Source organism: Dinoponera quadriceps, unplaced genomic scaffold (genome assembly GCF_001313825.1).
Source record: "Dinoponera quadriceps isolate SergipeBrazil2010 unplaced genomic scaffold, ASM131382v1 scaffold316, whole genome shotgun sequence".
Lineage (NCBI taxonomy): Eukaryota > Metazoa > Arthropoda > Insecta > Hymenoptera > Formicidae > Dinoponera > Dinoponera quadriceps.
This window is the reverse complement of record NW_014554530.1, coordinates 1,240,280-1,254,340: the sequence shown is the minus strand read 5'-3', so window position 1 is coordinate 1,254,340 and position 14,061 is coordinate 1,240,280. Positions and strand designations below refer to the sequence as shown.

Below are 14,061 nucleotides of genomic sequence, written 5' to 3'. Positions count from 1 at the left end.
TTGCGTCCCAAGTTACACATCTTTTCCACAATTTCATTCCTCCAGTCCCGGTTTTGCTTTCGCGCGTAATCTTTATGATCGAGAAACTATTTTNTAAAAAAAAAAAAAAAAAAAAAAACAAGGCAAATCTAGTAATTTCCTTTTTGGATATCGTTACCACACTAAATCTTCGTTCTAGTAAGTGTACCGTTTAACGCACCTAGCATAACCAATTGTCAAGTTATAAGTGACAGAAAAGAGATAGCACGTTACATCCTTCAATTCATGGCAGTTAATAAGACGAGTACAACATTCGCAGTTGTCCGACCATTACCTATGTATGTCATTCCACAGATTGTTTAAATACACACAAATAAATTAAATTTCACTTAAAAACATTTTCGTTCTTCACTTTAAATGCTTGACTGAAAAGAAAAAAAAATTATACATATATATAGCCTAATATGATGTACATAATATATAATTATAATAAAAAATAATATTAATAACAATAATAATAGTGTGCGGCGGTCCATTAGTTAAAGATCTTGCTTGCGGCAGTCACGAGAGTACTACACGAATGGTGAGATCCACTTGTGCGATTTGCACGATCTACCAGATTCACTATTCATCTGTTTCACTATTCGTACAGTTCCCTAAGAGACGCCAAGAGACAAAGCCAAATTCAATACATAAGCGTGTTATTTTCGCAGTCATTTCGGCATTTAAATTAATTGAAATTGTTAGTATTTCTAAAAATCGTGGATTTATCACGCATATCTGTAGAGAATTGCTACAATCGAGGAAACTAGTACATATCAAGTAATATCGATACCGTCTGTGTTGGGATAAAATATATTCAGGATTTTACCATGAGTACTTTGAAACGTAAAGCGAATATATAATATATACGTGTATATGAAATACATAAACTTTACAGTACAGATATGTATTTGTACCTCGGAAGAAAAAGGACCAATCCCATTTGTCCATCTCTTCAATTTTCACTTATAAAAGTCTTAGAATTTGTAAATATCTCAGAAATTCTAAAAATTCCTCAGACTCAGCCATAAATTTCGTTCCTTTACATATACTCATAAAATGTTATGTAAAAAAGATTAGTTAAAAAATATTATCAATCAATTTATAGCGTATACATATATGTTACACACACAGATACATGCATACACACAAATTTTGAAATATTTGTAAATTTGAAGACTTATCGTAAATGAAGAAGACGTGGATCTTTTTCTCTGCGCTCAAGATACAGATATATAACTTGCGTGTATGCGCTGTCCACAATTTCCTGATAATACTAAATTCGGAAACTCTGGTTGGAAAAAAGGCCAATGTTCTTTCGTATTTCTTTTTATATTGAATATTGATAAAATATTTTAAATGAATAGCGAAGGACAAGAATGTTCCAAGTAGCATTCGGACTCTCGTGACCAAATAGAGCGGAACAATATGTAGAAAGCTATTGGTTTCTCGGAACGCTAATCATAAAACACCGAGAAAGCGAATTCATAAAATCAAAGAAGGGTAACGACATCGAGGACTAATCGACACAGGTGTACTCAGCCGGGATCTCATGTTGCCAAGAAAGTAACATCGGTCTTAAAGTTCTACTTGAGAAAAGATACATAACATGGGAAAATACACTCATTCATTTCTCTGAAGCTAGCGTGGTACCACGAGAAACAGCAAAATTGTCATTCCTCCGTTGAGTGTTTTCCATTCGACTCGCAAGAACCAGTAATGGCCTTATGTGGTCGCGATGCATATTCGGATTACATTTCATAATATTCATAGCAAATTGTGAACAAGCTGCTGGTATGGTATCGATAAGACTCAGAGCGTACTCGATCTGGACTGGATGATTCGTGCAAGTCACGCAATTGTAACCAAAAAAAATTTTTTTTCTTGCGTTTCTCTTTATAAATGCTCGAACAAATAGAAGAGAAAAAAAAACATTTCGCACATTTACAGATATCGCTTTTTAAACTCTGTAGTTTGTTGCACTGAAAACGCAGCAACATTTTTATTTCTCCACTGAATATTTTACGAATTCAAGAGACAATCCCTTGCGAGATTACAATACATACTTGAAAATTTATAGTCTCTTGAGAAAAACTGCAAAATATAACACATTAAAACAATGCATACGTCACTAATCGAGATGTGAACAATTTAGAATAAAACTCGAGACCCGAGACTGTTGTATCTTTTTACAGTGCTTATCAGTACAATTAGAGTCAAATCTGACAAAATCCCCGTCAAAACGTAATATCGCTACGATACTGTTCCAAGATTATTATGTGGATTCGTTCCATGCACAATATGTCGCCGTTTGTTGGATATAATTTTATCTTTAGACACCAATTCTCTAAGACGGAATTTTCTTCATTTTCTACTCTGCCGTATAACATTACTTTATTATATTATACCGTATTATACCGTATTCTCGATTATTAGTTCTCGTAATTAAATCACTCAACGTTTTCAATCGAGATAACACAACGAATTCCATGATGTATATAAAATCCGTAAGATAATATGAAACAGAAAGTATATATGCACAAATGTGAAAATTACACTCGATGGTTGGCTTCGGTTTTTTTTTTCTTTTTAATGGTTAGCAGTTGTTGCTAACATATACATCCCTCCTATTATCTCCGTACGCGTTGGATGGTGGCTAAGAGCGACAGTAGTGAGGTATAGAAGGGCAACTGCAGAAGGCAGAAAAATGTCAATATGACAATCAACACGACAGTCTTTTGAACACCATGAGGTCATGGGAACACTGATGCGCTGTAGTTCGCTACGACACCATCGCGCGCCAGATGTCTATATTTGAAGGGGGGGCTTCGAGCGCTGAAAACGACGACGAAAAGTACATAAGCGAGAAGGGAGCAATTTCTCTCTAAACTAGTAGGAAGCTCGTCTCACCGGCCTTATCGTAATCGGATCCTTCCGGACAAGCTGATCTTGGGCCCCATATCCTTACTGAACAATCATCCGACACGGAAGCCATCATTTGGTGATAAACCGGATTCCACGAGACACAATTGACCGTTCTGCTGTGCCCTATGAGAGTCGCTATAGGCTGTTCTCTTTTGATATGCCACACGTATACTTTATTGTCTGCGACGAAACAGAGAGATATTATTACGAGGGCATTTCCCCCTTTTTGTACGGAACATAAGATTTGTAAGAATTCTTTCTTCATCACGACAAACCTTCACTGCCAGACGCAATGAAATCTTGATTAACTCCACCGAAACAGCTGTGAATGGTAAAGTGTCCTTGGGTGACACCTTGGAAACGCCTCACCAGGCATCTGTCGTGCAAGTCCCAAAGGTGCACGCCTTGATTCGCTACGTTAAGTAACGCGAGTCGGTCCGTTTTGTTTACGCTAAATGACATGACGGGGTGATCCTCTTGTAATCTACAACCAATTTGAAAGTTATCAAGGCAATCGAAATCTCCCAAGCATCGTGTAAAGGACATACATTGTGAAATCGCACAAATCGTCGAAGTTGTATCCGCGAATTCGATGATGCGAGTCGGCTGCTAATACGGTCTTGCCATCGTTCCGACACCACAAACATTTTACTCTTATTCCTTCCCATGTCTCCGAGACATTGCCATCCATATCCTAGAGAGAGAAAAAAAAAAATAATCCAATTTTCCAAAAAACAAAAAAAAATCGGATATCATTCGGTAAACACACATCCTGTTAATATATCAGTCTCGAAAGATTCACACGTACACATTGGTAGAATTGACCACGAAGACCTCCCGCGACGAACTTGTTCGAATCACGATGCCATGCGCAGGCCGTCAACGAGTCGTCCGTGCTCTGAGTTAATTTCACACGCAATTCGCAATCGGGCGTGTCGACATTCCAGAGCCATAATTCGGGACAATCTTCGGGACCACAAGCGATCAGGTGAGTGCTATCGGGGCTCCAAGCAATTAGCGCTACACCGTACGTATGTCCTTCGAGTGTTTTTCTATGCGTTACTTTCAGCGTTTCCTACACGTCATATTCGGATAAGTGTTCATCGATTACGCACTTGCTCTCTCTCCGAAGAGAGAAAGAATCGCTTCTTGTCTTCTTTCGAAACAGACGCAATTTCATTTCTTAATCGTTACAGTCGGGAATGTTTCTCGGCTGATTTTTATAAACGAAGAAACGTTCTTTTTCCCCCGAGGTGCGGTACACTGCGATATACTTACTGGATCTACATCCCATACAATTACGGTCATATCCTTAGAACCTGTGGCGAGTTTGAGACCGTCCGGTGAGAATTTACAATACCAAACTTCGTCGCAATGGTCATTGAGTACCTGTATGGTATGGCACGGAAACTCTTCCTTGCTACAACTGTGATCCACAAGCAGAGAGGCATTTTCCAGACTCGTCTGCTTTAGAAGGAATATTAACGATAATTTCATTCCGTCTTTCTTTCCAAGAAATAATCACAATTTTACCTGTGCACACACACGCGCGCGCGCATGTGTATATGTGCGTGCGTGCCGTGTCACAGTACCGCGAGATATTGTATAAAGAAAATGATTTAGAATTACCTGCGTATGCGTTATATGATACGTGCATTGTTGATTTTGCATTTCCACGGCTTGGCAAAGCAAAGAATGAAGTCGGCGCGGTGGTAACATAATGGAGGGCGGCAGGTATCTTTGCAATCTGTCCATAAGCGCAGCCCTAGAGGCTGGTCCTTTGCCATCCCAGCCTGCGCGTGTCTGTTGAGAAACAGCCATTCGTAGATGATGATGTTGTTAATCGAGAATGACGCGCGTTTGATCATTATTGTTGTTCGTTTTCTCTATGAACCAGCTAATAATTCGAACATTTTAATCCAAGGTGTACCTGTAGTTCATCTCGTCCACTGCACATCATAAATGCGGACAACTGATGAACACGACCGGTATTATGGCCCAAAGGTGTAAGCTCGTTGCGCAGTACTTGCAATGCTTCCAGTACTTTGCCCTCTTCCAAGTATTCCAAATATTTCTGTTCCAGCAGTAAGAACTTCATCTCCTGCGCGGAGAAACATCGGTGAAATTGTTTCACTATCGTGCGCGGAGATCCAAGACTCACCACTAAACTCTGGTTCGCACTGTTTAGAAAAGACTTGAGTTCATTGAGGTCGTGATCCGCTTTGGTCCAATCGCCATCCATAACATGCTGTCTAAATTTCGCTGCGGCGGGATGATCTAGTCGGCATCCTGATTCCTGCATGAGCAGGTCCGCGGTACGACTGAAAGTGGTATTTACACTCCCGTTACATTGCTGTTGTACCGCAGCACACACAATCTTATCGCGTGTAACAACGAATGTGTCGCGCATACATTGTTACTAAAGTGTTTTGCAAAACACTTTATAACTGTGATGTTATTCTAAATGCGTAAAATGAACCAAAGTAATTTCAATTCTGCCTGCTGTTATAAAGTAAGTAAATATAACTGGCAGATGTATATCAAAGTTCTATAATTAGCTTCCTCCCACCATGCGGGATGAGATCCGAATAGTTTGATACGTACGTACGTGCGTGAACAAAGATATCAATAATAAAGACTAACTATGAAATCCCAATAAAGAAATGGCTACAGTAATCAAGAAAAATGACCTACTCCATCCTCCTCCTATCTCCATAGCCTACCAAGATTAGAATGCAAACTGCAACAATATTACAAAGTCATACTTAGTTGCTATTATATATCTCCAGCAATGATTACTATGTAATGCCCTCATATGATGCTCATTGTAATAATAGCTAATGATTTACGTTCTAATACTACACTATGGAAATAGTAGGTTACCTTTCATCGCTAAACAAGATTGGTTTCATTAGTGTGTATTGAGAAAAACAATGCTACATACTCTAAACCAACTGTCTTCAAGTGTTGCCCGATGAGTCTCACAATATCCTGGTTAGTTTTGTCCATTATCTTTGGAGGTCCCGAACTCGGATTTGCTTCCCCGTTCACACCACTGACATCGTTATCTGTTTCCGGTAACAAATTGCCATTGGAAATCTGCGACCCACCAGAATCTGCCGTGTCTCCATTTTGTTGTAGTCCGGAGGATACTCCACTGTTGGCGGCTTGCTGCTGCATTAAGCTGTAGCGCAAACTGGAATGTTATCCATGATGGCAATATTGACAATGCCACGATACACAATGACATATCAATCGGTACATCCAATTTCCGTAGATATGTTTCCTCGTCATAACTTGAGCTGTATATATTAGGTGGAGAAAGGGAAAAGAAATTGACGAACGGAATAGAAAAGAGAGGGCCAAAGCGAAAAGCTAAATAAACAAGAAAATCGTGAAGGACATGACACACATGGGACGAAACAGGCGAATTCGGAAATCATCACGCACGGGAAAATTCAAGGACGATGATGCAAGCGAAAAAAAAAAGTCAAAATTCCGTCACTCTGTCAGTACACTCGCGTGTCAAAAGATCGCGTATTTTAAGAGAGTCTGAAGGAGAGAAAAGGTGACAAAGACAGAACGCGAGGAGAGAGAGAGAGAGAGAGAGACAGACAGAAAGTAGGGGGTCGACAGAGAGAGAGAGGAAGGGAGGGGAGGTTACACGTTACCGATAATTATCCATGTCCAGGCTGGAGGAAGAGTGGTTCTCGTCCGCTGGTGGTGCGCTAGCCGGCTGAGAACTACTACGGGACCTTTTGCACGGTGGCGGAGCGAGTCCACCGTCGTCCGACTCGCCGCTCGAGGCCAGGCTTATGCGCGTACCGCCCCGTTTTTCACACGATTATTGTCTCCCGTGGGTGGTTATCGTCGGTGGTCGGCGGCCGGGGCTGGGGTCGGGGGCTCCGGAGCACACACGCAGCCACGATTGCGTTAAGAGTACGAAAAGATCCCGTCCTGGCCTCCCCTCTTTTTTTTTTCTTCTCGCCACTTGCTGTGCCCGGAACCTAAAAGCGCTCGCACGACTCGTCGCGTGTCCCGTGCGGTCCTCACTACCGCCGTCTTCCCCCGATGTCCTTCCACTCGATAACGGAGATAATACGGAGAACACAGAGAAGCGAAGCCGTTCGCACGAAACGGATGACGAGCCAGGGAACAATGACTGCAACACAGCTGATACTTGTTTGGATCGTCGTTTACGTCACGCCGTACTCTCCTTTGCGGATAGCCAGCGACCGTCGCGTCCCCTACGTTGTCACGTACCGGTCGATCATTTCGCCACGGTTGCTCACGACTCCTCCTGTGTCGCTTTGTGACCGCGCGATGTCGTTGACGTATTTTTTGTTTCTCCCGTCCCGTTGTTACGTTCGCGAGATATATTAGTCACACTGACGCGGACTTACCTATTTTTAGATCGATTGAGGAATCTCTTCCCGTAGGATAGGATTATTTCATATTATTTCATGCACACTTTATTCGCATATTTCCCAATAAGCAAGGAACGTCTAGAATAACGTTCCGAAATTTATTATTAAGTATATAAGTGTTGCGATCTTTTTCTGACTTTTTATTTGAATACTTTACGATAACCTCTCTCGATCGCGCATATCGATACTATCGATCAGTTCGAGAGTCGCAATCGTTGCAAGATGGACGATGGAGCCGCGATTTCAGCCTCGTCGAAGGTGAGTCTTGCTCGTGAATTATCGGAAGTTTCATCGTGAGTTTCGCGCGTTTACCGTAACGAATGTCGTTATCGAATCAGCAGTCGAAAGGGAATATTGCACGAAACGGGTCACCGGGAATGTCGCGTTGGTTAAGCAACGGCTTGAGATTCAAATCGTTACTCCCCGTAACATCGACCGCCCGCCGAAGTCTTCTTGTACTGGCCATGTATTGTTAAACAGCCACGGAAATCTCGTGGAACGCTGGGAGCTGCTGAGCAAAGTGTCGCATCCGTCACACAATGGCGGTTTTTGAAGTTGAAATTCGCGAATACGTTCTACGACCTGCCGAAGGAGAAGTCGGTGAGTATCGATGCGACAGATTTTATCCGGTTATATATTTTGTATTTAAACAGCACAAAAGTCAGGACATAAGACGTCTAACTTACTTTAGCACACTCTACATTGTAGATTTTAGGGGTCTACAATGAGAATTTAAGAAATTGACCAATTACAGTCTATTCTTCTCCTCATATTCGACTGTGATTGGTCAATTTTTTAAGGCTTAAATTCTCACTGTAGGCTCTGCAGATATCTTAAAGACATGTCCCGATTTTGTGCTGTCTGGGGTAACATTGAATGCGCTTGACCAAATTTATGCATCCTAGTTTTAAAGTTTCAGAAAAACCCGCTTTTCTTTCCAATTTTTCTACGAATTTCTTCGGTCCCATACAAAAATTCATGTAGAAAAATTTACGTATGTTCGGTTAACACATTGAGTGCCACGTCAGTCACCGGTGACTGACATTGAACTTTCCGTGTAGGCAATGTCAGTCACCGGTGACTGACAGTGTAAAGTACGATATAAAACTAAAAAAATTATATAGTTTAATAAGTAATTTCAGGATCGTATAATTAATATACTTAAATATTTCTTATCAAAAAATTTTAATTTTTTGGCATGAACGAGATTTCCTCCGAAATGCGCGTGGCACTCAACGTGTTAAAAACGAAGATAAGGAACCGAAAGAATTCGCGGAAAAATGAGGAAAAAGCGAATATTTTCCAAAACTTGGAAACTACATCACACATTGTTAAGAGATTGCTTTCTGTGTAGTAGCTTAGTCCAAGAAACACCATCACAGTCTATTTTCAAGAAATTTTGTTATTTATAAATTTATTAAATACGAATGCTTGACGCAAGACCGCGTCTGGCAATACAGACAGTTAAGTTAGGTTTAAGTTAAATTAAATCAATCTGTAGTTTTCGGATTAATTATTTCGAAAGTCTTGCGAGATTCGTTACGATTTTATAATCTGCATATAATCTGCATTTCTTCGTACAATTCACATTTTATGTACATATCTATACTATAAAAAGAATAGAAAGAAAATAATAGAGTCATTTATTAAATTAATAAATTACGGATGTATTTATTTGCATAAAATTGTGCACTTAGCTATATATTATCGGAACGTTTCAACCATTTACAACGTTATCATGATAAAAAGTAGCTATGATATAAAAAGATTCGTCTAAATTAGCATCAAGGGATTCAATTATACGGCGAACTAACCGGTCGAACTCTTTCAGTGGGCGTTCTTTCAATCTCTTGTAATATCAAAATTGAATTCAATGACACGATTCAACGATATTATTAGTCGTTTAATTATCGTCTCATTTACTAAACTTTCTACCAAAGGTAGAATTACTTGTTTTGAATCAATCTTTTGACAAGCCGAAAGATATATTACAAGATATTATAAACTGTGTTTCAATTTCGTTAAAGTTCTACTAAATTTGGAAATTCTCGTGTCACATTATTTGATTCGACTTTTATTCAATAAGGTTCGATTGAAAATTTACGTGACCCTTGCTTCATCTTGCCTGATATTTTTATAGTTCACAACAATCTATGACATCAGCGCGTAAATATTCGCACGAGTTTCCGAAACTTGGCGGAATTAATATTCGGTCATTACTACCCCGCGGCTAGGCGGTACTCCGGAGTCGACGGGGTACTCGAGCCGGCGTGTGCCGGCAGTCAGTCAGTCATTCGCCGGCCGCCGGTGCAGTGCGATCGCGTTTACGTCGGGTGCGGTCTTCTTGTTCACGCGTTGTCGGAACTCTTTCGTTCGTTGGAACGCGTCGATCGAGAGAATGCCGTTCGAAGGGACCGTTCGGTCTGTGACGAGATAGCCGTGAGATACACTGTGCGTGCGCGAGTTGATCTCAGGGCGAGATTTCAACGTCGGGGGCTTGTGCAGTTTGTGCTGTGCTGTGCATCACATATACACGTATCTCGGAGTGTTTACCTTCGACGACCACCTGTTGCGCGGTTAACCCGCGCAAACGTCCCTCTTGTGTCACGTTGGATTAACCGGATTACGCGCGTCGCCGGGATACCCTACGCGCGCGGAGATAAATCATCAGCCGTTGGGGACGCCGCTAAAGTCAAAAGGGCAGTCGCGAGAGAGAAGGAAAGGTAAGCGAATTACCTCAAGCGCCTTCCTCGCTTTTCGTCGTTCGTGGCGTAACATCGACACTAATTCTCTCGTGCTTGATTGTTAATGAACAAGCGTTTACGCGCTCGTGCTTTCGCGCGTCAAATACCGGCGGCCGTTCAGTGTCGAGACGGTTTCGAACGAAAACACGAGTATTCTTTGCGAGTGAAGAAAGTGAGAGGTCTTATTCCCTTGCCTCCTGTTGTTGTTCATCTAGTAATCACCGGTGGTAAAATATCTGGTGGTATCTCGGTTTTTATCCGAGAATATTATATCGACGTGAGTATGAAGGAGCCGATAGCGTGTGAACGACCACCGTTTTCGAGAGAAATATATCAGCATGTTATGAGATGCTATATCTATCTGAATCTTATCGAGTATGATTGCTCGATAAGACGTTAGGAAATAGAGTATATATATTTTATCATATGGGATTTTTCATGTAAAACCGAGTTGTGTATACTTTCTCGTGGAATCTTCCGCGTTGTGCGTAAGGATACTACGAGACTGTCCAGCACTTGTCCTCAATTATTAAATTCGAGTTTTCAGACATTTTTTCACTGAAAGTCCAACAAATGGATGGTTTAAAACATTTTTTTCTTTCAAAGTACACACACACACATACACACACACACACCATGTGCATATTTAATCCGTGTGACAGCGCGTTGCAGAATGGAACAAGCCGCCGCGTGGCATGGCGCGGGAAGAACGGACGGACGCTACGTAGAGCACAGTGCAGCGTGGCACGGCGAAGGGGAGGTCGCAAGGGCCTCGCGAGGTGGGGATCAGAGAGGGCCATTTCGGGGGACGAGAGAGGAGAGCGTGCATTCCAAAGCGACTGCGCACGCTCGCGCGTCTGTGTGTTAGCGGCACCCGCGCATTCGCTCGCGCCGTCGAACCGAGGACCGTGAAGAACGTAAAGCCTACTTTAGACGATCTGTAATTCGCGATGGAATTCGGCACGGAATCCCACTTCTATGCACCGCCTGAGGAGTCTTCTCGGAGTTTCACGCGCGCAAATGCATAATTTCGATTCCTCGAGTGTGCACGCGTCTGATTCCGTCGTGGATTAATCAGAGTGAGAGAATAAAGCGAGTCAACGAGATATTATTCCAAGCAAGTTCCGTCCGACTTCAATATCTACATTGAAGTAAAACAATCTTCTTGGTTTTATATAAAATATATTTTGTTTATGTAGAAAAAAAGTACTGAGAAGTTTATTTGTGGAATGTAAGGTTTATTTCATAGAGAAATACGATTCATTTAGGTAAGAATTGTGCACGGTAAGAAATTTCCCAAACGGTTCACTCCAATTTTTCTGTTAATTTAGCACAAATATGTTGAACAGCAAATATGTCAAAATTTAATAAAAAAAATCGTCCAACATTTAATCGACATTGAAGTGTAAAATGTGCATTGGATATTGACGATCAAAATGTTGAGATGACACAATATGTTAAATTAACACACGAATATTTAACAAATTTAACGCAAACATTTTAACAAGGATCGACCTTAACACGAACGTAAAATGTTTACTTGCTCTGTAGCAGTTTGAAAAAAAAAACTATCTTTCTATCGATATTTCTTTCAATTCATAAAAATTATTCTTAAATAACAAAAACGTTTTAGTGGAATTACATAGAATTCCTTCCTTGTAAGCAAGTTTCATACTCACATAAGATTGTATATTTTTGTTTATATATGAAAACATAAGTTCTGAATATTGATACTAATTTTTTTCCATGTGTGTACGGCAAAAATCATCGATTTCGAGGATGCAAACGTTGTATCCTCCATGCAATGACGAGAAAATGATTATAAAAACTCACTTTTCTCTGAAATAAACCTTATATCCTAGAAATAAATTTTTACGTACATTTTTCTTAGCGCGCAAAAAGAAATTAGTCTTAAACCCAGAATAGATATTCTCGTACATAAGCAAGAATATTATAAATCTTTATAGATTTTTAGTCTCAAATAATACTTGCATCAATACAATAAGAAAAAAGAAATAAATCTTCCAAGTAGATTATAATATTCTTGCTTACATATGAGAACATCTATTCTCGGTTTAAGATCAATTTTTTTCCGTGTATATATATCGTCCGAGACGAGAAACGTCCAACGCAAGTTTCTCGTTGCCTATTTCGCAATACTGCGTTTTTAGCGAAAATATTCGTATGTAACGAAGGAGCACGTACGAGATGGGAACGCTCGCTGTTCTCCGCTGCTGCACCGAGAGTGCACAGGATCGCGCGAGGGCGCAGCCTTAACAGTACAGAAATGCCTGATTGTAGGCGCGGAACGGTTTTCCAGCGCCGACGTCTATCGCGCTACGTTGAATGTTAATACGTAAGAAACGGTAGACCACAATGTCGCTAGTCATCGTGTATGTACCTCCACTTCCGGGTCGGAGATGCGATATTCCTGCATCGTGAGATGCGCCGCTCGCGGAATCCTACTCTTCTCACTCAGTCGATTCTCCTGTCGTTCGAACGAGCAAAGCCGGCCAATTTGTCGCGCGAGGAGAACGAACGGTTTAACTTTTTACGATCAACATTATTTCCTCCCCTCCCTCTCCCTTTTATTTTTATAGCATTCTACCGCGTTTTTTCGCTTTCTGCTTTTCTTTATCAGCTCAATATCATACTATTTAATCGCCCTTATACACAGAATAAAATTCTAGATTTAAGTAAATAATTACATAATTAGCATAATTTTACACGAATTAAGTAATATATATTTGATGCAATTTATTTAATCCAAGTAAAAATGTGTCAGAGTGTTTACTTGAATCCAGCATTTCTTTTTTCTATGAATATATCTTGCTTGTGCTATCATCTTACAATGTTTTATTGACTCTAGCTATGTTATTATATACTCAAGAGTAAGTTCAAGGTTTAATATACACTCTGTGAAGATATCTGATTTATCTGTTCGCACTTGACACACGGGAAGAAAAATCAATTCAAGACTCATATATATAAACAAGAATATGTAATGTTATATGAATGTAAAATTTGCTTACACGAAGGAATTTTACATATTTAAATAAGTATCATGTTCAAATTGTTCGAGAATAATTTTCACGAATTGAGGGAAAAGAATATTGAACAGAATGAACGATATTTTCGACATTAGTTTGAAGATATCGTTCTTCGCGACGGCAAGAAGTAAATTTATTTGCCGCGAGAATAACGCAACGCAAAAAACAACAAACGCGCGAATTTCTTCTCGTGGCTTTGTATAGAACGAACGCGTCGGTGGGCAACGGCCATCCACGATATCGTAAAGTTACTACCCCTTATATTACGCGTCGGCATGGACCGCTTTTGTGCGTCTCACGCACTCACGAGGTCCGGCCCGCGCGGTCATGCGTGTTTGCTCTGCGTAAATATAGCCGGTGCAAAATACCTTTCGAGGCTGAGCTGGAGGCCGTTGCAGTGGGCAAATAATACCTGGGCTTCTCCTCGAGCTTCGTAGAAGCGTGTCGTCTGTAACGAAAGCATTTTCCTCGGCGATAGCGCGTAGAATCTGCGACTTTGTTCTCTTTCTTCTTCCCTTTGTGTTTCCCATAGGCGGTCACGAGATCATGAATCGCGAGAATTCGTTTCCATACACAAGGCTGGAGGACGCTTGCCCCTCCTAAATTTTGACAAGGGGAAGCAAAATCATAAAAGTAGAGAAATTAATTGATATATTACAATCTAACATGTTCTGTAATGAAAAACTAACAATGATAGAAAAAAAATCATAACGAAGTATCAACACTTTATGAAAATGAATGTAATGAAAATTTTTGAATTTTATCACCAGACATTTTCCAACCGTACACAACGAGTAGATATTTAAATACCTTGCGAAGGGTGAAAACCTGCCATCAAAGTTGCCGTCAACAATGTCAGAAAATCGTCTCGGTAGCTATATATATATATATATA

The 14,061-nt window shown here is 40.5% G+C and overlaps 2 protein-coding genes across 5 annotated transcripts in view; one reads left to right on the top strand and one right to left on the bottom strand.

Annotated features, from left to right (window-relative positions):
* Positions 1 to 94: 94 nt before the first annotated feature.
* Positions 95 to 7,172, bottom strand: LOC106751916 (WD repeat-containing protein 26). Of its 4 annotated transcripts, none has more exons than XM_014633191.1 (11): positions 6,618 to 7,172; positions 5,891 to 6,142; positions 5,108 to 5,267; positions 4,877 to 5,047; positions 4,576 to 4,749; positions 4,225 to 4,410; positions 3,755 to 4,021; positions 3,495 to 3,640; positions 3,222 to 3,430; positions 2,932 to 3,126; positions 95 to 2,711 (listed from the first exon to the last, which is right to left on the bottom strand). In XM_014633191.1, the coding sequence occupies exons 1-11, from the start codon at positions 6,629 to 6,631 to the stop codon at positions 2,611 to 2,613; spliced, it is 1,875 nt and encodes a 624-aa protein (XP_014488677.1). In that variant the 5' UTR covers positions 6,632 to 7,172; the 3' UTR covers positions 95 to 2,610. The 4 variants fall into 4 exon arrangements, with proteins under 4 accessions (XP_014488677.1, XP_014488673.1, XP_014488674.1 ...); XM_014633187.1 differs by having other exon boundaries at positions 95 to 2,856; positions 4,225 to 4,413; positions 6,618 to 7,171; XM_014633188.1 differs by having other exon boundaries at positions 95 to 2,856; positions 6,618 to 7,171.
* A 554-nt stretch (positions 7,173 to 7,726) lies between these two features.
* The window catches only part of LOC106751931 (protein expanded), a 43,153-nt gene continuing 36,818 nt past the window's right edge, over positions 7,727 to 14,061 (top strand). Inside the window, exon 1 of the mRNA XM_014633221.1 lies at positions 7,727 to 7,973. The gene's annotated coding sequence lies outside the window, so the exon portion shown is untranslated. The remainder of the gene's footprint in view (positions 7,974 to 14,061) is intronic.